Raw genomic sequence first — 25,599 nt, 5'->3', positions numbered from 1 at the left:
GTCTATTGTATCAAGGGATAAGTGCCTAAGCATTTGTACATTGTCTATACCGTAAGTTGCAGAGCAGAAGAACGCATGAGCAATACAAAAACCATACATGACTGACCAGCAACAGGTTAGAAAATGTGAGTTATCAACCCTTGAAATAGGTCCTACTTCATAACTGTGGGGAAGGGGGTAAAACATTTCTGGCTATGATATGGCAGGTAGTGCACGACCGGGAATCAGATGCCATGTTCTGTGTAAAGGAGAACAAACCATAAGGGTTCAATATACAAGGAAAAGAAAGTACCATATTTTGCTGGTTATAAGACACATTTTAAACAAGCAAAACTCCTGCTAAAAAAAAAAAAAAAAAAAAAAGTAGGTGCGCCTTAAAGCCCGGAGGCAGCTTCTTGTGATGGAGGAGAACGCAGGCACAGCATCCTCCCTAATCACAGAGTGTTGCCCTCTCCTCCTGCTCTGCACTAATCTATGATCAGTGAGCAGCAGGAGAGGAAGCTGCCATTACTGAGTGGAGGCTGCACCAAGTGAAGGACCTGCTAACCATTTAGCTTCAAGACCTTTGAGGTCATGTGACTGATCACAAGACATGAAAAGACCTAGAGTTAACTATGTGGAAAGTCCTTCAGCAGCTCAGGACATGCATGTGCTATTCATATCCCGATCAGGAATTGCAAGATGTCGTAATGTAAAGTAACTGCATGTAGCAGAGCAATGGGTTTGTCTATATGTGCATGTAACTGAGCTATGTCTGTGTCTGTATGTCATGTAGCAGAGCTGTCTGTGTGCATGTGTTCACACACATCCTACAGTGCCTTGCGAAAGTATTCGGCCCCTTTGAATTTTTCAACCTTTTCCCACATTTCAGGCTTCAAACAAAGAAAAAACATTTAAATTTTATGGTGAAGAATCAACAAGTGGGACACAGTTGTGAAGGTGAACGAAATGTATTGCTTATTTTAAACTTTGATAAAAAATAATAAACTGAAAATTGGGGCGTGCAATAATATTCATCCCCTTTAAGTTAAGGCTGGGCACGCTCTGAACAACACAGGGAGCCCCAACTACATGCTGGTATATAGTTTTAAACTTATTTGGACCAGGACATGCCAATTGCAACCTGAGGGGACTCTAGTCCATTTATCTACACGGACACTGAAAAGGAAAAAGCTTGCTGAAGGGGAATTATGAATAGGCATGTTTTTAATAGGTGACATCATCATTCACCTTGAAAATACAGCCTTGTCCCGAATGAGATGACAAAAATTGGTAAAATATTTCTATAACGGGAATTCTCTGTTCGGTAATATCCACGCTAATATTTTGTGGAACTCTGTGTTACCTGGCAATTCTTGGAGACTAAAGATACGACAGCACCAGAGGAGACTATAATAGTCATTTGTACAATCTGAAGATCATTCGTTTGATGTACTCTGTTTGGGGAGATTACAAAAACTATGTCTGTATTCACTGTATGATTGGAGGATAATGTATAAATTAATTGTATTTCTCTATACTACTTTTTGATGACCCCTGAAGAACCTTCTATTTGAAGGGGAAACGCGTCGGGTCGATTAGGGGTAGAAGGTTGACAGCCTCCTCACTAATATAGGAAGTGGCAGTATATACAGAATTATATCTCAGTGCAGAACCGACTAATTTAGGGTAAAAAAAAGAAGTGCTGCTTTTAGGGATCTTGACTGTAGGACCCTTGACTATTGGACTGTTTAGGGATATACTTGTATACTGCGCCTTACTGACATTTGTTCTTGTTCCTTAATTGGGGTAACACATAGGACTAGAATAATAAGGGGGATATATGTTGGAATCTTTGTATGGCACCAATTAATATTTTCTATATAATGTGGAAGTGTTTTTAAATGCTTTTGTTAATAAAATTGATATTTTTTATATTAAGGAGTTTTTAGTCTGTGAACCAGTTTTGAGCTCTCCTTGTATTACATTTTTCGTCAGAGTGATCAAGGGCCTCTTGGATTCATCTCTGATCAGTCTTCTCCTTATTTGAGATTAAATTTTTGAGGGACGGCCAGGTCTTGGTAGATTTGCAGTGGTATGATTCTCCTTCCATTTCAAATATGATCGTTTGCACAATGCTCCTTGGGATGTTTAAAGTTGTGGAAATCTTTTTGTAACCAAATCCAGCTTTATACTTCTCAACAACAGTATCACAGACCTGTTTGTTATGTTCCTTGGTCTTCATGATGCCATCTGCACCTTAGGCTAGTTTCACACTTGGGTTGAACGGCATCCATTGTGTTGTGTGACGGATGCGTTGCATATAGTGGCACAACGGATCATACAAAACAAATGGAATCAGTTTTTTTTTTTTTACAGTTACCGGCGGCAGACTATTGCGGGACCATGGTGCTGAGGATAGGTAAGTGTTTGTGCGCATGTACGCCTGCGTGTGTACATGTGGCGTGGAGTGCGGGAGGGGGCGGAGCCAAGCGGGGAAGTGTCAGGCTCCCTGCACACATAGCCAGGATAAATATCGGGTAACTAAGCAAAGCACTTTGCTTGGTTACCCGATACTTACCTTGGTTACCAGCGTACACCGCTTAGCACTGGCTCCTTGCACACTTAGCCAGGGTAAATATTGGGTACCTAGGCAAAGCACTTTGCTTGGTTACCCGATGTGTACCCTGGTTACGGGTGCAGGGAGCCAGAGAGAGCATGCGCAGTGAAATCCTAAGGATTCCGCTGCTCAAAAAACCGTTACATGCTGCGTTCCTTCCGCCCAGCGGAAGCACTGCAGCGTCGGCCAGCGGAAACAAGGCAGGTACTTTTGGCACAATCTGTCATCCATAGAAAGCTATGGGAAACAGAGGAATCCGTTAACGGATTCCGCTGTTTTCCAAAAGGGCGGATTGTGACTGAAGGAAAAAGAACGCAAGTGTGAAAGTACCCTTAAACAGAACACAGAGACTATCACAGAGCAGGGGCATTTATACGGAGACACACCGGTGGATTATATTTATCATCATCAGTCATTTAGGACAACATTGGATCATGCAGATCCTCAATGAACCTCTGGAGTGAGTTTGCTGCACTGAAAGTAAAGAGGACGAATAATATTTTACGCCCCAATTTTCAGTTTATTCTTTTTTACAAAAGTTTGAAGCAAGCAATAAATTTCGTTCAACTTCACAATTGTATCCCACTTGTTGTTTAAAATTTTTATCTTTATGTTTGAAGGCTGAAATGTGGGAAAAGGTTGAAAAATTCATGGGGGCTGAATACTTTCACAAGGGTAAGGTGTGTGTGTGTGTGTGTGTGTGTGTGTGTGTGTGTGTGTGTGTGTGTGTGTGTGTGTGTGTGTGTGTGTGTGTGTGTGTGTGTGTGTGTGTGTGTGTGTGTGTGTGTGTGTGTGTGTGTGTGTCATATCTTACACACTGTCTGCATATAATACGCACTACAAAGACACCAGCAATATATTTATTACCTCCCTATTCTACCCTAGTACATTAAAATTAATGGTAATGACCCCTCTACTTGACAGCAAAGTTGTTTTAAATTAATAGGAAAACTGTTTCCCTATTTTCTGCTATCTAAACCTAGGGTATGTCTTATAGCAAGGAGTCTCTTAGTTTAAAAATATATGGTATTTCTATATATTTTTTAGAGCATTCACTAAAACTACTTGGTCTCTTTACAGCCATGTGCTATGTTATTTAGAGCGCCACAGTAGTCTGTAGGCAGTGTAAGGTAGCGCGGCTCAGCACAAATCAGTGGAGACAAAGGCTGCTACCCTCACAATGTGCAAACAAACGCTTTAATAATTATCTGGATATACGTAGGCACAGGTATGTGACAATGAAGTGGGAAGAAACAAACAACCTGATGTGAATTAGGAAATTCAATGGCAACAAAACTTACTTGCTATGTCTACGTGGCAAATAAAAAGATATATATATATATATATATATATATATATATATATATATATATATATATATATAGTATCCACCCATATCCTGTCCACTGCCATTAACGTGAGAACGGCGGCAGCTATAGGCATAGAAGTGGTGTCTAGGTATAGACAAGTAGCCATGCGCTATGCAATGAAACCACCTATAGCGCCACCTGGTGGAGAACAACGGAGTTAGCATTTTTATCTCGAAAATGGAACGAGATCGAGGAAAAAGAAGGGAATTTTGTTTACTTACCGTAAATTCCTTTTCTTCTAGCTCCAATTGGGAGACCCAGACAATTGGGTGTATAGCTATGCCTCCGGAGGCCACACAAAGTATTACACTAAAAGTGTAAAGCCCCTCCCCTTCTGCCTATACACCCCCCGTGCTCACGGGCTCCTCAGTTTTGGTGCAAAAGCAAGAAGGAGGAAAAAATTATAATTGGTTTAAAGTAACTTCAATCCGAAGGAATATCGGAGAACTGAAACCATTCAACATGAACAACATGTGTACACAAAAAAACAGGGGCGGGTGCTGGGTCTCCCAATTGGAGCTAGAAGAAAAGGAATTTACGGTAAGTAAACAAAATTCCCTTCTTCTTTGTCGCTCCATTGGGAGACCCAGACAATTGGGACGTCCAAAAGCAGTCCCTGGGTGGGTAAATAATACCTCATAATAGAGCCGTAACCGGCTCCGTCCTACAGGTGGGCAACCGCCGCCTGAAGGACTCGCCTACCTAGGCTGGCATCTGCCGAAGCATAGGTATGCACCTGATAGTGTTTCGTAAAAGTGTGCAGGCTCGACCAGGTAGCCGCCTGACACACCTGCTGAGCCGTAGCCTGGTGCCGCAAAGCCCAGGACGCTCCCACAGCCCTGGTAGAATGGGCCTTCAGCCCTGAGGGAACCGGAAGCCCGGAGGAACGATAAGCCTCGAGAATTGGTTCCTTGATCCACCGAGCCAGGGTTGACTTGGAAGCTTGTGTCCCTTTACGCTGGCCAGCGACAAGGACAAAGAGTGCATCCGAGCGGCGCAGGGGCGCCGTACGAGAAATGTAGAATCTGAGTGCTCTCACCAGATCTAACAAGTGCAAATCCTTTTCACATTGGTGAACTGGATGAGGACAAAAAGAGGGTAAGGAGATATCCTGATTGAGATGAAAAGGGGATACCACCTTAGGGAGAAATTCCGGAACCGGACGCAGTACCACCTTGTCCTGGTGAAACACCAGGAAGGGGGCTTTGCATGACAGCGCTGCTAGCTCAGACACTCTCCGAAGCGAAGTGACTGCTACTAGGAAGGCCACTTTCTGCGAAAGGCGTGAGAGAGAGATATCCCTCATTGGCTCGAAAGGTGGTTTCTGAAGAACCATCAGCACCCTGTTCAGATCCCAGGGTTCTAACGGACGCTTGTAAGGAGGTACGATGTGACAAACCCCCTGTAGGAACGTGCGAACCTGTGGAAGTCTGGCTAGGCGCTTCTGAAAAAAGACAGAGCGCAGAGACTTGTCCCTTAAGGGAGCCTAGTGCCAAACCCTTTTCTAATCCGGATTGAAGGAAGGACAGAAAAGTGGGCAAGGTAAACGGCCAGGGAGAAACACCCTGAGCAGAGCACCATGACAGGAATATTTTCCACGTCCTGTGGTAGATCTTGGCGGACGTTGGTTTCCTAGCCTGTCTCATGGTGGCAATGACCTCTTGAGATAATCCTGAAGACGCTAGGATCCAGGACTCAATGGCCACACAGTCAGGTTCAGGGCTGCAGAATTCAGATGGAAAAACGGCCCTTGAGACAGCAAGTCTGGTCGGTCTGGTAGTACCCACGGTTGGCCGACCGTGAGATGCCACAGATCCGGGTACCACGACCTCCTCGGCCAGTCTTGAGCGACGAGGATGGCGCGGCGGCAGTCGGCCCTGATCTTGCGTAACACTCTGGGCAACAGTGCCAGAGGAGGAAACACATAAGGGAGTTGAAACTGCGACCAATCCTGAACTAAGGCGTCTGCCGCCAGAGCTCTGTGATCTTGAGACCGTGCCATGAACGTCGGGACCTTGTTGTTGTGCCGGGACGCCATTAGGTCGACATCCGGCATGCCCCAGCGGCAACAGATCTCCTGAAACACGTCCGGGTGAAGGGACCATTCCCCTGCATCCATGCCCTGGCGACTGAGAAAGTCTGCTTCCCAGTTTTCTACGCCCGGGATGTGAACTGCGGATATGGTCGAGGCTGTGGCTTCCACCCACAGCAGAATCCGCCGAACTTCCTGGAAGGCTTGCCGACTGCGTGTCCCGCCTTGGTGGTTGATGTATGCCACCGCTGTGGAGTTGTCCGACTGAATTCGGATCTGTTTGCCTTCCAGCCACGGCTGGAACGCTTTTTGGGCAAGATACACTGCCCTTATCTCCAGAACATTGATCTGAAGGGAGGACTCTGTCTGAGTCCAAGTCCCCTGAGCCCTGTGGTGGAGAAAGACCGCTCCCCACCCTGACAGGCTCGCGTCCGTCGTGACCACAGCCCAGGATGGGGGCAGGAAGGATTTCCCCTCCGACAGAGAAGTGGGAAGAAGCCACCACTGAAGGGAAGCTTTGGCTGCCCGAGAAAGGGAGACGTTCCTGTCGAGGGACGTCGACTTCCTGTCCCATTTGCGGAGAATGTCCCATTGAAGTGGGCGCAGATGAAACTGCGCAAAAGGAACTGCCTCCATTGCTGCCACCATCTTCCCTAGGAAGTGCATGAGGCGCCTCAGGGGGTGTGACTGACCATGAAGGAGAGATTGCACCCCTGTCTGTAGTGAACGCTGTTTGTTCAGCGGAAGCTTCACTATCGCTGAGAGAGTATGAAACTCCATGCCAAGATATGTCAGTGATTGGGCCGGTGTCAGATTTGACTTTGGAAAATTGATGATCCACCCGAAACTCTGGAGAGTTTCCAGAGCAATGTTCAGGCTGTGTTGGCATGCCCCTTGAGAGGGTGCCTTGACAAGTAGATCGTCTAAGTAAGGGATCACCGAGTGTCTCTGAGAGTGTAGGATTGCCACCACTGTTGCCATGACCTTGGTGAAGACCCGTGGGGCTGTTGCCAGGCCAAAAGGTAGTGCCACGAACTGAAGGTGTTCGTCCCCTATGGCGAAGCGCAGGAAGCGCTGATGCTCTGGTGCAATCGGTACGTGGAGATAAGCATCTTTGATGTCTATTGATGCCAGGAAATCTCCTTGGGACATTGAGGCGATGACGGAGCGGAGCGATTCCATCCGGAACCGCCTGGTTTTCACATGCTTGTTGAGCAGCTTTAGGTCCAGAACGGGACGGAAGGATCCGTCCTTTTTTGGCACCACGAACAAGTTGGAGTAAAAACCGTGACCCCGTTGCTGAAGAGGAACCGGGATCACCACTCCTTCCTCCTTCAGGGTGCCCACCGCCTGCATAAGAGCCTCGGCTCTGTCGGGGGGTGGAGATGTTCTGAAGAAACGAGTCGGAGGACGAGAGTTGAACTCTATCCTGTAACCGTGAGATAGAATGTCTCTCACCCATCGGTCTTTTACTTGTGGCAGCCAGGCGTCGCAAAAGCGGGAGAGCCTGCCACCGACCGAGGATGCGGTTTGAGGAGGCCGAAAGTCATGAGGAGGCCGCTTTGGGAGCGGTTCCTCCGGCGGTCTTCTTAGGACGTGACTTAGACCGCCATGCATCGGAGTTCCTCTGATCTTTCTGAGGCCTTTTGGACGAGGAAAATTGAGATCTGCCCGCGGTCCGAAAGGACCGAAACCTCGATTGTACCTTCCGTGGTTGAGGTCTGTTTGGTTTGGACTGGGGTAAGGATGAATCCTTTCCCTTGGATTGTTTAATGATTTCATCCAATCGCTCACCAAACAAGCGGTCGCCAGCCAATGGCAAACCGGTTAAGAACTTTTTGGAAGCAGAGTCTGCCTTCCATTCGCGTAGCCACGTGGCCCTGCGGAGTACCACCGAGTTGGCGGATGCCACCGCCGTACGGCTCGCAGAGTCCAGGATAGCATTAATGGCGTAGGACGCAAACGCCGACGCCTGATTGGTTAAGGACACCACTTGCGGGGCAGATGTACGTGTTACTGCATTAATCTGTGCCTGACAAGCTGAGATAGCTTGGAGTGCCCATACGGCAGCGAATGCTGGGGCAAAAGACGCGCCTATAGCTTCATAGATGGATTTCAACCATAGTTCCATCTGTCTGTCAGTGGCATCTTTGAGTGAAGCCCCATCTTCCACTGCAACTATGGATCTAGCCGCCAGTCTGGAGATTGGAGGATCCACCTTAGGACACTGAGTCCAGCCCTTGACAACCTCGGGGGGAAGGAATAACGTGTGTCCTTAAGACGCTTGGAAAAACGCTTGTCTGGACAGTCTCGGTTTTTCTGGATTGCCTCTCTGAAGTCAGAGTGATCCAGAAACATATTTAATGTACGCTTTGGAAACCTGAAACGGAATTTCTCCTGAGAAGCAGACTCCTCAATTGTAGGAGCTGGGGGAGAAATATCCAACACCTGATTGATGGTCGCTATAAGGTCATTCACTACTGCGTCACCTTCAGGCGTATCTAGGTTGAGAGCGGCTTCAGGATCAGAATCCTGATCTGATACCTCCGCTTCATCCTCCAGAGAGTCCCCCTGCTGGGACCCTGAACAGTGTGATGAGGTGGAGGGAATTTCCCAGCGACCCCGCTTGGTCGGCCTGGGACTGCGGTCCGTGTCAGAGACCTCACCCTGGGACCTATGGGATACCCCAGGGGCACTTTGCTGTTCCAATTGAGGGTATGTGCGCACGTTGCGTCGGAGTACCTGCAGTTTATTCTGCACGTTTTCCTTCCCTTTGTTTTTGACCAAATGGCTTTTGACAATTTTTTAGCGCTAAAAACGCATGCGTTTTTACCGCGTTTTTAGTGCGTTTTCAACCTGCGTTTTCACCTGCGTTTCTGCAGATGCGTTTTTGAGATCAAGACACTGAGAAATAAAGTTGAATTAGTCAAAAAGAATGAAAAAAGAGAAAAAAAAGTATAAAATTAACTTTTAATAAAATTATATGGGAAATTATCAATTTTAATGTAATAATAGTGGTTATGCACATTTTAACAGAAAAATAGCTAAAGTTTATTATTTTTTTACATTTAAATTTTCGGTTATTGTGTGTGTGTAAAGGAACATTAGAACCCATTAATTTTAGGCCAGAAAAGCATGCGTTTTTGGAGCCAAAAACGCAGTTGAAAAGCAGGTAAAAAGCATGAAAAACGCAGGAATTGTGATTTTGGTTGCTTTTTGCCATTTCTCATTGACTCCAATGTTAAGGAAACGCTGCAGAAATGGCAAAAACAACTGACATGCTGCTTCTTTTTCAGCATGGTTTTTGACCACAAATATGCAAATTAAACGCTGCAGAAAAAAAAGCAAAGTGCAGACAGGATTTCTGCTTTTCCCATAGACTTAGCTGGAAATCAAAAACGCATGCATTTTTGCGCAAAAACGCTGCTGTCAAAAACGCTGCAGAAACGCGGTAAAAAACGCAACGTGCGAACATAGCCTGAGGGGGACCAGGGGTCAAGGATTGGATAGAGCCCGGGGCCTGAATCACCGGTCTGGACTGCAATGCTTCCAGTATTTTAGCAGACCATTTATCCATAGTCTCAGACAGTTTGTCAGCAAAGGCTGCAAACTCCGTCCCTGTCACCTGGACAGTGGTAGCAGGTGGATCCACCTGGGCCACCAGTCGCAGAGGCTCCGGCTGAGTAAGTGCCACAGGGGCCGAGCCTTGCACACAATGAGGGTCAGTGGAACCTGCCGGTAGTACAGCTGTACATGAGGTACAAGTTGCAAAGTACGCCTGTGCTTTGGCACCCTTGCTTTTTGCAGACGACACGTTGTCTCCTCTGAGAACAAGCAGGAGGGTATATAGCCAAAAATCAACAGAGCGACCGTACAGTGCAATGTATAGCCTATATAGCCTATATATTATATATATATATATATATATATATATATATATATATATATATATATATATATATACACATATACATATACATATATACATATATATACATATACACTTCGGTACTCAGTGGGGCCAGCACCATAGGTGCTGCTTACCGACCGCTTAAAGCAGTTGTGTGGTCACCGGATTCCCTGCCTGGGTCTCCCTGTGTTGTCTCTCCTCTCCAGCGTCTGAAATCGCTGACAGGAATGGCTGCCGGCGTTCTGTGGGGAGGAGGAGATCGTGGGCGTGCCCAAGAAAAGTGCGGGAATCCAGTGCCCCACTGTACTGAGTGAGGAGGGAGGAGGATACTAATGTATGCTCCAGCCCTCCGCTGACGATCCGTGCAGCGTCCCGCCCCTTCCCTGACTGGCAGGCCTGTGGGCGGGAATAAACGACACTAGGCCGCAGAAGCCGGGGACTAAAGTTATAAGCGCGGCCGGCAATAAGCGCGGCCGCGCGGTAGTCCCCCGGCGCACAAACACACCCAGCCGTGCTGGAAAGTGTCTGGCACAAGCGCTCCATGTCCGGCGCACTAACACACCCAGCAGTGCTGGAAAGTGTCTGGCACAGGCGCTGCATGTCCGGCGCACTAACACACCCAGCCGTGCTGGAAAGTGTCTGGCACCAGCGCTCCATGCGCGGTCCCCACGGGGACACAGAGTACCTCATAGTAGCAGGGCCTTGTCCCTGACGATACTCAGCTCCTATCCTGCAGATTCCCAGGGGCTGCGGAGGGAGCACTGTCCCAGTGCCTAGAGACCGATCCTGGATCCCACTTCACCCAGAGCCCTAAGGGATGGGGAAGGAAAACAGCATGTGGCTCCTGCCTGTGTACCCGCAATGGGTACCTCAACCTTAACAACACCGCCGACAAAGTGGGGTGAGAAGGGAGCATGCTGGGGGCCCTGTTATGGGCCCTCTTTTCTTCCATCCGACCTGGTCAGCAGCTGCTGCCGACCAAGCTGTGGAGCTATGCGTGGATGTCTGCCTCCTTCGCACAAAGCATAAAAACTGAGGAGCCCGTGAGCACGGGGGGTGTATAGGCAGAAGGGGAGGGGCTTTACACTTTTAGTGTAATACTTTGTGTGGCCTCCGGAGGCATAGCTATACACCCAATTGTCTGGGTCTCCCAATGGAGCGACAAAGAAAAAGTGAATTAAAAATTGTAGGGCATCATGAATTCAATACAAATCGACACCTGACATACAGAAATGCTAGGATATGAAACCCATGACATTGTCAGCAGTTTGGATCTTGCAAAGCAGCAGCTGGTAGACAGGTTCTTATTATTGCTGCTACTAAAACTCCAGCAGGTAGCATACCCAGACTGCATTGGATAAACCAGCCATTAATAACTGCGTCCATAAGCAAAGACCATACAAGTCATTTTAATTTAACAAAATTTTCTACAAAACATCCCCACACAGAAACCGGCTGAGATACATTTAAAAATACCCCCACACCCATAAAAACAAGGCAGTGTGACTGCAGCAGCAATACACCTGATGGACCATGAGCAGATTTGGCTTCCAGTACCATCTTTATGCCGATGACACAAACATACACCCCATCCCGTGACCTGGCCCCCGCTGTACTACAGAACACCAGGGACTGACTGCAGTTTATAACATCATGTCTGCTCTCTATCTGAAACTTAACCTTTCCAAAACTCAACTTCTCCCTCCATCTTCCAAACTTCCTAAACCAGACATCTCACTCTCTGTGCGCGACACCATGATAACTCCTAGGCAGCAGGCTCGCTGTCTGGGTGTTATACTTGACACCGATCTCTCCTTCACCTTCGATATACTATCTCTTGCCACTTGCACCTCAAGAACATCTCTAGAATTCACATCTTTCTCAAAATGGAAATGACAAAAACCCTCACTGTGGCCCTGATCCACTCCCGCTTTGACTATTGTAACTATTAATTGGTCTCCTCCTAACTAAAAACTCTTTACAGTCCATCCTTAATGCAGCAGCCAGGGTCACCTATCTGGCTAACCGCTACTCAGATGCTTCCGTTCTGTGCCAGGCATTGAACCGGCTGCCCATATATCACAGGATCCAATTCAAATTGCTTGTTCTCACCCACAAAGCTCTCCATGGTGCGGCACTCCCTACATCTCCACCCTCCTCTCTGTATCACCCTACCCGTTCTCTATGCTCCACAATGGACTTTCGACTAACATCCACACTAATTCGAATCTCCCACTTCCGGATTCAAGACTTCTTCTGGGCTGCACCAATCCTCTGGAACAATCTACCCCCAAGAACTTAGGACGAATCACAACTTACTCAGCTTCAGACGCTCCCTAAAGACGCATCTTTTTAGGGCGGCCTATCACACTCCACAGCCGAAATAAATTCAGTCTCTCCACGACCTCTCAGAACATAACCCCACGTCAAACTCCATCACACCCAAATGCATCTCAAGGTTCTGGCAGCCTTTATCTATCCCCCATTTCCTTGAGATGGCTGCATTTTCAGTGTAAATAAGCACTTGTACCTTGTCCCTCATCTCATAGTAGATTGTAAATGCTCACGAGCAGGGTTGTCTTTTTTTCTATTCTAATTATTGTATTTTTTCTATAACTGTTACTTGTTTGTATATCATCCTCCTGAATTGTAAAGCGCTGCGGAATATGTTGGCGCTATAGATTATTATGGCACCAAACAAATATACCTGTACATCACAATTCTAATTCATAGGTGTGAAAGATCAGATGTCCAATGCAATAAACATACATTAACATAGATAAGGCTTTCTGAAGAATCGGGTCAGGGCACTGTGGCTCATCAGCGGGCACATGCACTTCTGGCACCCTGTGTTAGTGTCCTTTTGTTAGCAAATGAAATAATTTGGATTGATTCTGATTAACCTTAGGGTACCTTCACACTTAGCGATGCAGCAGCGATCCGACCAGCGATCTGACCTGGTCAGGATCGCTGCTGCATCGCTACATGGTCGCTGGTGAGCTGTCAAACAGGCAGATCTCACCAGCGACCAGTGAACAGCCCCCAGCCAGCAGCGACGTGCAAGCGACGCTGCGCTTGCACGGAGCTGCCGTCTGGAAGCTGCGGAGACTGGTAACTAAGGTAAACATCGGGTATGGTTACCCGATGTTTACATTAGTTACCAGCGCACAGCTGTGTGTGCAGGGAGCAGGGAGCCGCGCACACTGAGCGCTGGCTCCTTGCTCTCCTACCATAGCTACAGTACACATCGGGTTAATTAACCCGATGTGTAATGCAGCTACATGTTCAGAGAGCAGGGAGCCGCGCACACTGCTTAGCGCTGGCTCCTTGCTCTCCTAGCTGCTATACACATCGGGTTAATTAACCCGATGTGTACAGCAGCTACATGTGCAGAGAGCCGGAGCCGGCAGCACAGGCAGCGTGAGAGCTGCGGAGGCTCGTAACTAAGGTAAATATCGGGTAACCACCTTGGTTACCCGATGTTTATCTTGGATACAGCTTACCTCAGCTGTCAGACGCCGGCTCCTGCTCCCTGCTCGCTTCATTTGTCGCTCTCTCGCTGTCACACACAGCGATCTGTGTGTCATAGCGGGAGAGCGGCTTTGAAGAAAACGAACCAGGGCTGTGTGTAACGAGCAGCGATCTCGCAGCAGGGGCCAGATCGCTGCTCATTGTCACACACAGCGAGATCGCTAATGAGGTCACTGCTGCGTCACAAAAAGCGTGACTCAGCAGCGATCTCGGCAGCGAGCTCGCTGTGTGTGAAGCACCCCTTATGCCAATGGTCTTTGTATTGCACTTTAACAACTATTCAGGCCTTATCTATGTTAATGTTTGTTTATTGCATTGGACATTGATCTTTCACACCTATGAATTAGAATTGCCATATACAGGTATATTGTTTGGTCCATCATGTGTATTGCTGCTGCGATCACGCTATAAACAAAAAAAAAAATAAAGTTAAGATCAGCAAAGGGGGATGGGGGGAGCTTGCAGACCACCTTCCAAGAAGTGCAGTATAGTTAAAAGGGATGTGTTGTCAGGTTTCTGCTACCTCAACTGACAGCAGCATACGAGGGGCGATCCAAAAGTAATGATAAAATCGGTTATTTCAATTGCACACAGAAATTAAAATGAGAAAACACATTTTATGTACCCACTAGTCCAAAAAAAAAAAAAAATATCACTTAAATAGGCCACGATTCCCGGGAGCTACATTCATTTTGAATATGAATTGCCGAGGAGTGAACATCAAAATGGAAAAAAAACGAGCTCAGAGCTGTCATCAAATGCCTCTGCTTGAAAAAAAATGACTACCAAGACATACAGCAGCTTGGTGGCAACATTGGGTGACTATTCTCCTCCATATTCCACAGTTGCACGCTGGGCCAAGGAATTTAAGCTGGGAAGAACATCGACGGAAGATGAACATCGTGAAGGACACCCATCCACGTCCCCCCTCAATGAAGAAAACGTGAAAAAAGTTGAAGAAGTTGTATTGGCAGATCGAAGAGTGACTATCAGGCATGTAGCTGAGGTCATAGGGATCTCATATGGCAGTATTCAAATAATCCTTGCAAAAGAATTGCATATGAGAAAGGTCTCCGCGCGTTGGGTGCCGAAAATGTTAACCGATGAGCAAAAGAAGAAACGAGTTGACATTTCAATAGCAAATCTCAAAAAGTTCCAAGCAGACAAGGAGAATTTTTTGTCACGTTTTTTGACCATGGACGAGACCTGGATCCACCACTTTGATCCCGAAACTAAACAATCGATGACATGGAAACGAGCAGATGAACCGACGAAGAAATTCAAAGTGTCAAGCTCAGCAGGGAAGGTTATGGCGTCCGTTTTTTGGGACGCTGAAGGAATTATTATGGTGGACTATTTGGAGAAGGGAAACCACTATAACGGGCTCCTACTACGCAGAACAAATCAGAAGATTGCGGGAGGCTATCAAGGAGAAAAGGCGCAGCAAACTGCGGGCTGGAGTGCTGTTACACCAAGATAACGCGCCGGCTCACAAAGCTGCAGTTGCCATGGCAACCATTCAAGAAGCGGGCTTTGAACTGGTGCAACACCCCCCCCTATTCACCAGATCTAGCCCCCAGTGACTTTACTCTTTCCTCGCCTCAAGAAACACCTCCGGGGCAAGAAATTTGACAATAGCGACGTGATAACCGCTGTTGGGGATTTTTGAGGGTCAAGATCAAGAATTTTTTTCGAAGGGAATTCTAAGTTTAGAAAACAGATGGACTAAATGCATAGACTTGTTTAGGAGACTATGTAGAAAAATACATTATTTTTTTTTAATATATTCATTGTGTTTATTATTGATCATTACTTTTAGATCGCCCCTCGTAATGTAGGAAAAGAGACCCTGATTCCAACAATGCATCACTTAGTTTACAGGGTGCAGCATTTGACACAATTAGCGGTTTATCTTTTTTTTTCAGCTTTACCATGAAGCAGAGCTCAAGAGAGCTAACCACACCCACACCACAGCTCTCTGTATACACTGTCTATAGACTGCGAGTAGCTCATCACCGGATTGGGCGTGGTCACACTACCAGGCAAGTGGAGTAGCTGTAGTCCAACCAATGATAAGTTTCTAGTGCTAAAACAATCATTGCAAGTTAACAACTGAGCTTGATAAAGAGAAACCACTGAAATCTGCGTTTTACTCCATACAGCATGCTGTCCTCAGATTACATAGCAAAAACCTGCTGACAGATTCTCTTTAAAAAAGGTATATTTAACACCTCTCCTATCTGGCACTGTCAGCAGTTTTGCATGGTCAGACTCGACAGTACACCCTATTGTGTGTTTTAAGAAACCAGTAAAACTGAATTTGACTGGAAAGATTGATGTTCTAATAAAACCATGATATAAGATGACGGGATGAAAAAGGACAAACTTTTGAACTATACTTCTAAACCTCCTTAATACCTTACTGGTTTCTTAAATAGGATATTCCTAGGATATTCGCATTAGATATTTTATAGCACAGTCACTATTAAATGACTAGAGGTGTGCCAGGCCTGCAATAAAAAGGGTAGGTCCATTTTTAATGAACAACTGAAATGAAATTAGAGCTAAAAATAATTTTTAGCATTTGGGTTTCATTACAGCTTGCCTTTATAGCCTTTGAGTTGCACTGTGCTGCTGGCTGCAGAATGAGGTAACTGAGAATCTATCAGTCAGCTTACTATGACGGATATGGCAGGTGAGTATATGACATATCGGTCTTTTTGGCAGATTTAGGACTACATACCTCAAAGTTGACTGGGCAGGGAAACAAACCCTGTAAAAGGCAAAATGGTGCGAAAAAATGTCAATGAAACCAAAATTGCAAATCAATTTTTAGCCCAAGAACATACATAAAAAAAAATATAACATAGAACGGTCCTGAAAGGTGGACTTGAACCCTTCAAAGAGCTCCCTGACGGGAAAATCCAGTATGGAAGAACTGAATACCGTATTTTTAAGATAAGACTTTTCCTCCCAAAAATTTGGGAGGAATATGAGGGGTGAGTCTTATAATTCAAATGTAGCTTACCAGGTGTGGTGGAGAGGGGGTCAGAGGAGGCAGGAGAGACACTGCAGGCACGGTGCTGACCGTCACTCTAAAAAGGTCAACAGTGCGGGCTTCAAATAATGGCACCCAGAGTCAGCGTGTGCGCAGATTGCGCTCTGGATCTGATCTGCGTATGCGCCACCTCCGCCCATTGATCTACCTGAAGAAGACTTAGGCTATGTGCGCATGTTGCGTATTTGCATGCAGTTATGCTGCGATCTGCACCGCAGCGTAACTGCATGCGTCCTGCGTCCCCAGCATAATCTATGAAGATTATGCAGGAGACGTGCGCACGTGGCGTATTAGAGCGCAGCACTTCGGCTGCTGCCTGAAGCGCGCGTTCTAAGAAGTGACATGTCACTTATTCCATGCGCTCTGCATGCATCCCCTCACTCTGTCTATGGGAGGGGCTGCACTCAGAGCGCATGGAATCTGCTTTTTTTTCACTACGGACTCTTTCTGCAGAAATTTGAAGCGCACGTGTGCTCTTCAAATCGCTGCAGAAATTTCTGCAGGGACAGAACGCTATGTGCGCACATAGCCTTAAGGAAAATAGCGTTGTGGAAGTGGTGTGTGCGCAGATGAGATCTCATTGAGCAGGTCATTGAGCCAAGAGCTCCATCTGCACACACGTCAACTCCAGACGCCATTTGTTTGAAGCCCGCACCGCCGACAGATTCTGGATGCTCCTCCTGCATCATAGCACCCGCCGCGAGTATCCGTGACACCTGCAGCACCGCCCAACTCCTACACCGCCCTAGCACCGCTGCCAGCCCCCTAGTAAGACACTACCGGATTATAAGATGGACCAGATACCCCCCCCCCCCCATTTTTGTCTAAATTTGGGGTTTGTCATCAAATGAAAAGTATGGTAAGTCCTTTATATTTGTATGGACCCTAGCACCATGTATTAGTAGTGACTGGACAGCTAGAAGGTGAGCTAAAGAACTGAAGCAGGGAGCATGGAAAAATCTTGGTTGCAATTTTTCAAGTAAATGAATCTTCCTTGCATTTTCCGCATAAACCTAAGTGTGAAGTTTTTCTGTACACATACCCGGTGATTTGCACACGCACAAATTAGGATTTCCTTCATTCGTGTAGTGACAGTGAAGGAGTGACACTCCGCATATCATGCCGTTTTATTACAAACAAGATTTCTCCATTTTGCGGTTCGGAGTTGATAAGATCACACAAGAGAAGCAGAAGCGAGTAGTAGAGAGTGCTGCCGGGAATTTGGCTTGGAAGAAATTCCCCTTGTCTTTATCAGTGCGGGAAACGTGGCGGCTCATCTGTGCGAGAGGCAAAATTTGTTGTGAACGTGACCCAAATTTACCCACAGACACAAGAATGCTACAAGTGCCAGGAATAAAAGAATGCACTACAAACATTAGCATTTATTCAAATCCAACTTTTTAGCAAATGACAAAGAAAAAAAAAAAATTATAAAAAAAAATAAAATAAAAAAAAGGTCTCTTGCTCGGCAAAGTTACACAACGGCGTTCAGCACTCATGCACAGATAGAAAACAAGAACAAACCTGCAAATACAGAACGTGGAAATCCGTTGTCGTTCCGCATCCTCTACTTTAAGAAGATGGATGAGTCCGTACAGTAAAACATGTTTTGCTGGGAAAGTTGGATTAATAGCAGGTAGGACAACTAACACTTGGTTCACAATTCATACAAAATGAGAAAAACATGTCATGCGGTTAGTGAACATTGCGTTCAACCACTAGTGAAATATCACAGCTCACTTCTCGTTTAACCCTTCTACTACCTGGGAGGTCTGCAAAGCGCGACCCCCACTGTCAATTTGAAGGTAAACGCTTAAAGTGCATACAGAAATGTACGATACTAAAGACAAAGAAGAAAACAATATATTAAAAAAAAAAAAAAAAATAACTGTATGGTCCTATGAGCGTGGTCCCAAATTTGAACTGAGAGTCTATGACAAACACCAGAAACTCTCCGCGAGCTTCTTTTAGTTATGTCTTAGATTACGTACAGACAAGTTCTTTAGATTTCTTCAAAAAATGTTCCTGATAATCCACAAATGGCGCTTGTTTAGGTTAATATTTCTGATACATGCGTGCGTTGAATTTACTTGTTATCCAAGCGTAGCAGCTGCTCCTTACCATTTATTGTTAAGGACTTTAACTGACCGTCTTCTTCAACTTCAACACGTTCCTGTCCGTTCTCAACAATCCTATAAGACAGACATTATAGATGATCACTATGTGGCTCCAAAAGATTTTCTGAGTCACTCACATCAGCAGTATTTAGTGCACTAGTAAAGAAAAAAAAAAAGAAAAAAAAAAGGCAGACTTAGGCCTAAGCCACACGGCATGAAAATCGGAGCGAGTGGAATGCGATAAAACATCGCATTCCACTCGGGCCAATATTAGCCTATGTCCCAGCACCCATGAGAGACTCTCGGCCCCAATCAGACTGAGAAAACCGTCGCAGCATGCTGCAACTGTAATGAGAGACTCTCTTGCACACATTCAAGTCTATGGGACGAGAAAAAGATCGCACTGCACTCGCGGTACACCGGTGTACCGCGAGTGCAGGGCGAGAATGGCAATAGCCGGCTACGGAGGAGAGCGGGAGATAAATCCCCTCCTCTCCTCCTCCGTGTCAGCCTGCTCCTCCTAAGAGCCGTTCCATCCCCCGCAGCTGAGGTCCGATCGCATGATCGGACCTCAGTCGCAGTGACACACTCGCATGACACTCTGCTCCTGCTGTGCTGCCAGTGTGAGCCGAGTGTCATGCGAGGATTGCATTAGTCCCAGTGTGGCCCCGGCCTTACTGGTTCAATCCCGATGAAATGTTGAGACACAGGGACCATAATGGCGCAAATCAGTCTCCATAGTCTCGTGCCATGTAACACTTAGGCCAGTGATTAGGTGCAGTATTCACATGTGGCAAACAGGGCATCGCTGCAGCCAAGCTAACAGAACAGCTCATAAAAAGGTTTTCTTTTTAACATTTTGTAACATACCTTAACTTTGATTATACAGGTTAACTCTAAAAACCTAATTTTTTTCTTCATAAAGATTTGTGAAGAAAAAAAAAAAAAAAAAAAAAAAAAAGTAAAAAAAAAATTATATATATAAAAATATATATTTTTGTTGGCCTATTTTACTAGTTACCCTTGTGGTATGGTTACATAGGCCCTAGTAAAACAGCAAAAATGTTATGTTTTGCAGTCATTTGCTGTGCCAGTGCCAAAAAACAGCTTCAAAAGACATGAAAATGAGCCAAAAGTGCCTAGAGGCCTGACACTCCCCCTAGGCACTTACAAGCTAATTTGCATGTGGCTTCAAATCTCGATTCCTGAATGCTGGCACATCGGAGCACTACAGTACGGGTATCATTTTTATCACTGTCCTAATATATTATACAGCCACACCGCTAGATTACATTAATAAAACAGTCCCGATGGGTTGCCTTTAAAGATCTGTCACCATTCCTGACATGTCTGTTAAAGCGGTGTTGATTGATATTCTATGGAGAATGCAAGTATTTGCTTGATGTCATTTCTCTGTAGTCACTCCTAGAAATTTAGGCAGAAATTGATGCCTAGTTGTAGGAACACAGGCAATGGTCACAGAGTGCATTGTCCAACTAGTGCTTGCCTGTGTAATAAACCACATGTTCAGTTTTTTTCCTTATTGGTTTTCCAACTATCATGTCAAAAGTTCCACTCCTCTTGAGCTCCCTGGCTTTTTGCCGTGCACCACAGAGGGATTTGCTCACCTAGGAGTATAGGGAGCTGCTCTCACATTTCCTTTATTTTGACATAAGAGACAGTTCAATAGAGAACCATTGCCTCAAGTCTATAAAACATGTCACCAAGATGATGGATTTCAGACGAGCCTTTGTTTTTTTTTCCCTCACCATGGAAACACAATAAAGGACGTAGCAGCCACAGACAAAGGTTCTCTAGTCTGAAAGCTATGCTATCAGCAACAGGGATCTCAAAAGGGTTAAGAGAAAAAAGCCCCAATAAAAACCTGGAAGGAAATGGAGGGGCTGTCTATTTACAGACCCTGCACATGGGCAGATCTGCTGCTAATAAGACCTGCATGTGTTCCGTGTGTTTGCTGCCGCTATCACGCGCTGCATTGCAAGAGACGTCCATGATGAATGCAAGAAAAAAAAAAAAAAGAAAATGTCAATTTAGGTGTCGAAAGCACCTAAAAAGTGTGGATGCGATTTGTTAAATCCCACACAAAGCACAGTCAGCAATTGTATGCTATATAAGCCAGGAATTGAAAGAGTATCTGCCAAGATTTTTCTGCTGCCCAACCATGGGAGGCATAAATCTGACTGGTATTTCATAAAAACATACTATGACTAGCCGGCAGGGGACCATATGTTTTAGAGGACTAGTCTGAACACTTGGGTACGTGCCCATGACGCGTTTCTCACTTTTTGACCCTGCATATTTTGCCCGAGTCAAAAACGCAGTGTTTAACAGTACAAAAAGTAGATTGGATTAATAGAGATCTGTCCACTGTGTGCTTTATGCTGCGTAAACTGACCGGTGTATATTTTTCCCACTCTGCAGCATGTCAATTTCTCTGGTGGGAATGCCAAGCCATCTGAGCAGATTTTCCCGCAGACTTGCATTAGATGTGGAAATTCCACAAGTAAAAAGATACATACATTTCCACAGAGGAAACGCATAAAAACCGCATGGAAAAAGAAAAGAAAAGAAAAAAAAAAAAAAAAAAAAAGGCGGAGATGGTGCAGAAATTATGCAGTGTAACAAGCTCAACATATACGGATTGTGGGAAAGTAGCGTTATACTTTAATATGCAATGAACTCAGCTTCTAGAGTATTGCATTAACCCATAGCTGGACTTCAAATTAAAGGGTATGTCCAAGTTCTCCAATATATGGTATAGGGAATAAGTTACCCCGATCCCGAGAATGGGGCGTTGAAGAGCCCCTGTCTGAATGAAGCCAGTATCAGGCACATGTACCCCTGCTTCACCCAATCTTAAATAGAAGTGATGGAGACATCCGGGTGTAAAGAGAAGGTTTCCCCCATTATAATCCCAAGGTGCATCTTTTCGTTCGTAATCTACATCCTCATATATATATATATATATATATATATATATATATATATATATATATATATATATATATATATATATATATATATATATATATATATATATATATATATATATATATATATATATATATATATATATATATATATATATATATATATATATATATATATATATATATATATATATATACACACACACACACACACACATATATATTCCCATTCTGCAGTCCTAGGAAAGGAGATTGGCTGAAGTTTCTGGTTACAAAAGCAAGCACTGAATTTACTAACTAGAAGCTACTACACAGGCAGCTACACAAGAGCAGAGCTGGAGTACATATGACAATCTGCAGTAAGGGGGCTAGAGAGGTACCATTTGGTGCAAATGCCACTTCAAGGATCCGTAGACCACGTCTGTTGTGTGAAATGCCAGTTTCTATACATTCCCAGTCAGTCCCTGAACAGTGTGAATAGAGTCTTACATTTGCAGATTCAGAAATGCTCACAGGCAAAAACAAAAACTATAGTTAACAGAATGAACGTACCTCTTGGTTGTAATTTTTCTGCCATTTATCATTTTGGTGGAAGTTGATACAGATTTGAAGTTGCCCATTCCAGAGCCACCGAATGATGAAGAGGAGAAGGAAGTGAAACCGCCGTGTCCAAGGGAACCAAAGGATGAGGTAAAACCTGTTTAAGATTAAAAAGGTTACCACTAATGCATTTCTGATAAAAAAAAAAAAAAAACACAACACATTCTGGGTGTCTTTTTTTATTGTCAAGTATGTATTTGCTTACAGCCACAAGTTTAAAGATTTAAACCTCGGTATAATATTAAAATACAGAATCTTTAGCTAGAGAATAGACAGAGGGGGAGGGGGGGGGGGGTCACTTTCCATTTTTGTCAGTGTAAGAGGAGGGATAACCTGCAGGTGACAGCACAAAGATCAATCACATGCTGCGTGTCTCCCCCTACAGTCATCTAAAGGCTCCTTAGGGTCTTTGCCTTTTTCCAAAGAATATGAACACTAGAAGATATCACTCCCAGCACCTAAACGTGACATTTAACATTACCATTCAGATGCTAGCAGACATTTGAGTCACAGATTTTTTGTTGCTCCTGCTTTTTACCTCATGCATACATAAGCACAAGTGACATGTATGACCTCCTCCTGAACTTTTCTTTTTAGGAGGATGTGAACCTCGAGGCTTTGCTTGGATTAGACTTGTAGCAACATAAAAAAAAATAATTTATGTAATATTGTTACAGTCATCGTTTGGTTGACAGCGCATGTGAGTGCACCAAAGAGAGACACTGACCAGCCATCGTGATACAAGAAGGAGGAATAGAAAGGAACGCTGCAGATGAACACCGGTCGGATGCATGACTACCTGCATTTTTTTTTTCTTCATTTAACAAAGAAATAAGTTTGCTCTGCTTAACATCCCACCCTCTCAGTATCCAGTAGTGAACGTCTGCCATTGCGCCAGGTATCTTGTTGTCTGCAGCGGTGACAACATCGACAACGCTGCAGCCAATAATAAAGCTCAGTGGCTCTGCCCAAGCCAACAGCACAAGCTGCTGACCACAGTTTATGGTGCAGTCAACGCCGCAGACAAACAGATAACACGAACAGTGGCAGGGAGACTCCATGCTCGACCCATCCACTGATTGAAAGTAAAAACAGACAGCCACACAGACAGCCACACAGACAGCCACACAGACAGCCACACAGACAGCCACACAGACAGCCACACAGACAGCCACACAGACAGCCACACAGACAGCCAAACGTTTTCCAATATTGAAAAACCCACTTAAGCCTGGCCATAAACAATTGCTTAGTGATATTACTGAATTGGACTGCACCTTGTAAGGAGTAATGTGTACAGTCCATGTAACAAAAGTAGTATGTGTGCACAAATTGCATAAAATACACAAAAATCAAATCACTATCATTAGACTTTTCAGATGGAAAAAGCGTGCAGGAAAGCAGGCAATATACTTGTTTAAAGGCAGCATTCAGAGAAGCTTAGGAAAAAAAAAAAAAAAAATATATATCCAAATATAATAAAATACCTGAATCAAAAGTATTAAAGCTGGGACCAAAACTAGGGAAACCTCCAAAAGCGGAAAAGAAGGAACCTCCAGGCCTGCGGCTTCCCCTGTGGCCTCTTCTAAAGTCATCGAAAGGGTCGTCTGAAGAAAAAGAATAATGTTGGTAAACATAAGAGGTCAATAAATCCGTACATCCCCAGCTCTGCAATGACACATCATAAAGGAATGCATAAATGTGAGGAAAAAAAAAAAAAAACCTCCCATTTGTGCCACTGACACTATAAGACAACTGTTTCGGGTTCAAAGAAAAAAAGATTGTTCAGACGTTGTTGAAAAAGAGAATTTGATACTTACCGTAAATTCTTTTTCTTATAGTTCCGTATTGGGAGACCCAGACCATGGGTGTTTAGCTTCTGCCTCCGGAGGACACACAAAGTACTACACTTAAGTGTAGCTCCTCCCTCTGAGCTTATACACCCCCTGGTGAGCAGACCCAGCCAGTTTAGTGCAAAAGCTGAAGGAGAATAGCCACCCACAAGTAGAACAGAGCAAGAGCCGGAACCGTAGACTCTGTCCACGACAACAGCCGGTGATAACACGCGGAACAAGAAAATTGCCAACAGGCAACAGGGAGGGAGCTGGGTCTCCCAATACGGAACTATAAGAAAAAGAATTTACGGTAAGTAACCAAAATTCTCTTTTTCTTTATCGTTCCTATGGGAGACCCAGACCATGGGACGTTGCAAAGCTGTCCCTGGGTGGGAAAGAAACAGTATAAACTAAGAAGTAGGCAGAACCTAACTTCACAAATGGGCGACAGCCGCCTGAAGGATGCGTCTGCCCAAGCTCGCATCTGCCGAAGCATGAGCATGCACTTGGTAGTGCTTCGAAAAGGTATGCAGGCTAGTCCAAGTGGCAGCCTGACAGACTTGTTGAGCCGTAGCCTGGTGACTAAAAGCCCAAGAGGCACCGACAGCTCTGGTCGAGTGTGCTTTGATCCCCAGCGGGGGAGGCACCTGAGTACTCTGGTAGGCGTCCGAAATGGTCGATCTAATCCAACGGGCTAAGGTCGGCTTAGAAGCAGAGAGGCCCTTGCGCCGACCTGTGGTTAGCGCAAAAAGAGAGGTGCACCGCCTAAGCGCAGCGGTGCGAGACACATAAATCCGGAGAGCACGCACCAGATCTAGAGTATGCAACGCTTTCTCAAAGCGATGAACAGGGGCCGGACAAAAAGGTAGGGTAATGTCCTGGTTAAGGTGGAAAGGAGAGACCACCTTAGGGAGAAAGTCCGGAGTCGGACAGAGAACCACTTTGTCTTGATGAAAAACCAAAAAAGGTGACTCCGAAGAGAGCGCAGCCAAATCAGAGACTCTCCTGAGGGAAGTTATGGCCACCAGAAAGGCCACTTTCTGTGAAAGACGATACAAGGAAACCTCCCTAAGAGGCTTAAAGGGGGGTTTCTGCAAAACCGTGAGAGCCAAATTAAGGTCCCAGGGATCCAAGGGCCGCCGGTAGGGCGGAATGATGTGAGACGCGCCCTGCATGAAGGTGCGGACCTGAGCCAGCCGAGCGAGACGTCGCTGGAACAGGACTGACAGAGCTGAGACTTGTCCCTTGAGAGAGCTGAGGGACAGTCCTAGCTGCAGACCGGACTGTAGAAAAGACAGAAGGGTCGGCAAGGAGAAAGGCCAAGGAGGAGGGTCGGTAGAGCGACACCAGGACAGGAAAATTCTCCATGTCCTGTGATAGATCTTAGCGGAGGAAGACTTACGGGCCCGAGTCATAGTGGAGATGACTTCAGGAGGAATACCAGAAGCCGTCAAAATCCAGGACTCAAGAGCCACACCGTCAATTTGAGTGCCGCAGAATTCGGGCGGAAAAACGGACCTTGCGAGAGAAGGTCTGGACGGTCCGGGAGACGCCACAGCATCTCTACGGACAGATGGAGCAGGTCTGGATACCAAG

General features: G+C 45.4%; 1 protein-coding gene across 4 annotated transcripts in view; it reads right to left on the bottom strand.

Moving 5' to 3' along the window:
- Nucleotides 1-25,599, bottom strand: part of DNAJB6 (DnaJ heat shock protein family (Hsp40) member B6) — a 127,767-nt gene that overhangs the window by 56,120 nt on the left and 46,048 nt on the right. For 3 of the 4 annotated variants that reach the window (XM_075315446.1, XM_075315448.1, XM_075315447.1), the window contains exons 6-8: nt 23,656-23,775; nt 22,121-22,265; nt 18,622-18,692 (exon numbers count right to left, since the gene is read on the bottom strand). In XM_075315446.1, coding sequence (XP_075171561.1) covers nt 18,622-18,692; nt 22,121-22,265; nt 23,656-23,775 — 336 coding nt within the window. Of the gene's footprint in view, nt 1-17,862; nt 18,693-22,120; nt 22,266-23,655; nt 23,776-25,599 lie in introns of those variants that run through there. The other variant, XM_075315449.1, reaches the window with a different exon arrangement.

This window comes from Anomaloglossus baeobatrachus, chromosome 6 (genome assembly GCF_048569485.1).
Source record: "Anomaloglossus baeobatrachus isolate aAnoBae1 chromosome 6, aAnoBae1.hap1, whole genome shotgun sequence".
In the NCBI taxonomy this organism is placed as follows: domain Eukaryota; kingdom Metazoa; phylum Chordata; class Amphibia; order Anura; family Aromobatidae; genus Anomaloglossus; species Anomaloglossus baeobatrachus.
The sequence above is the reverse complement of the archived record's forward strand: the minus strand, read 5'-3'. Positions and strand labels throughout refer to the sequence as shown.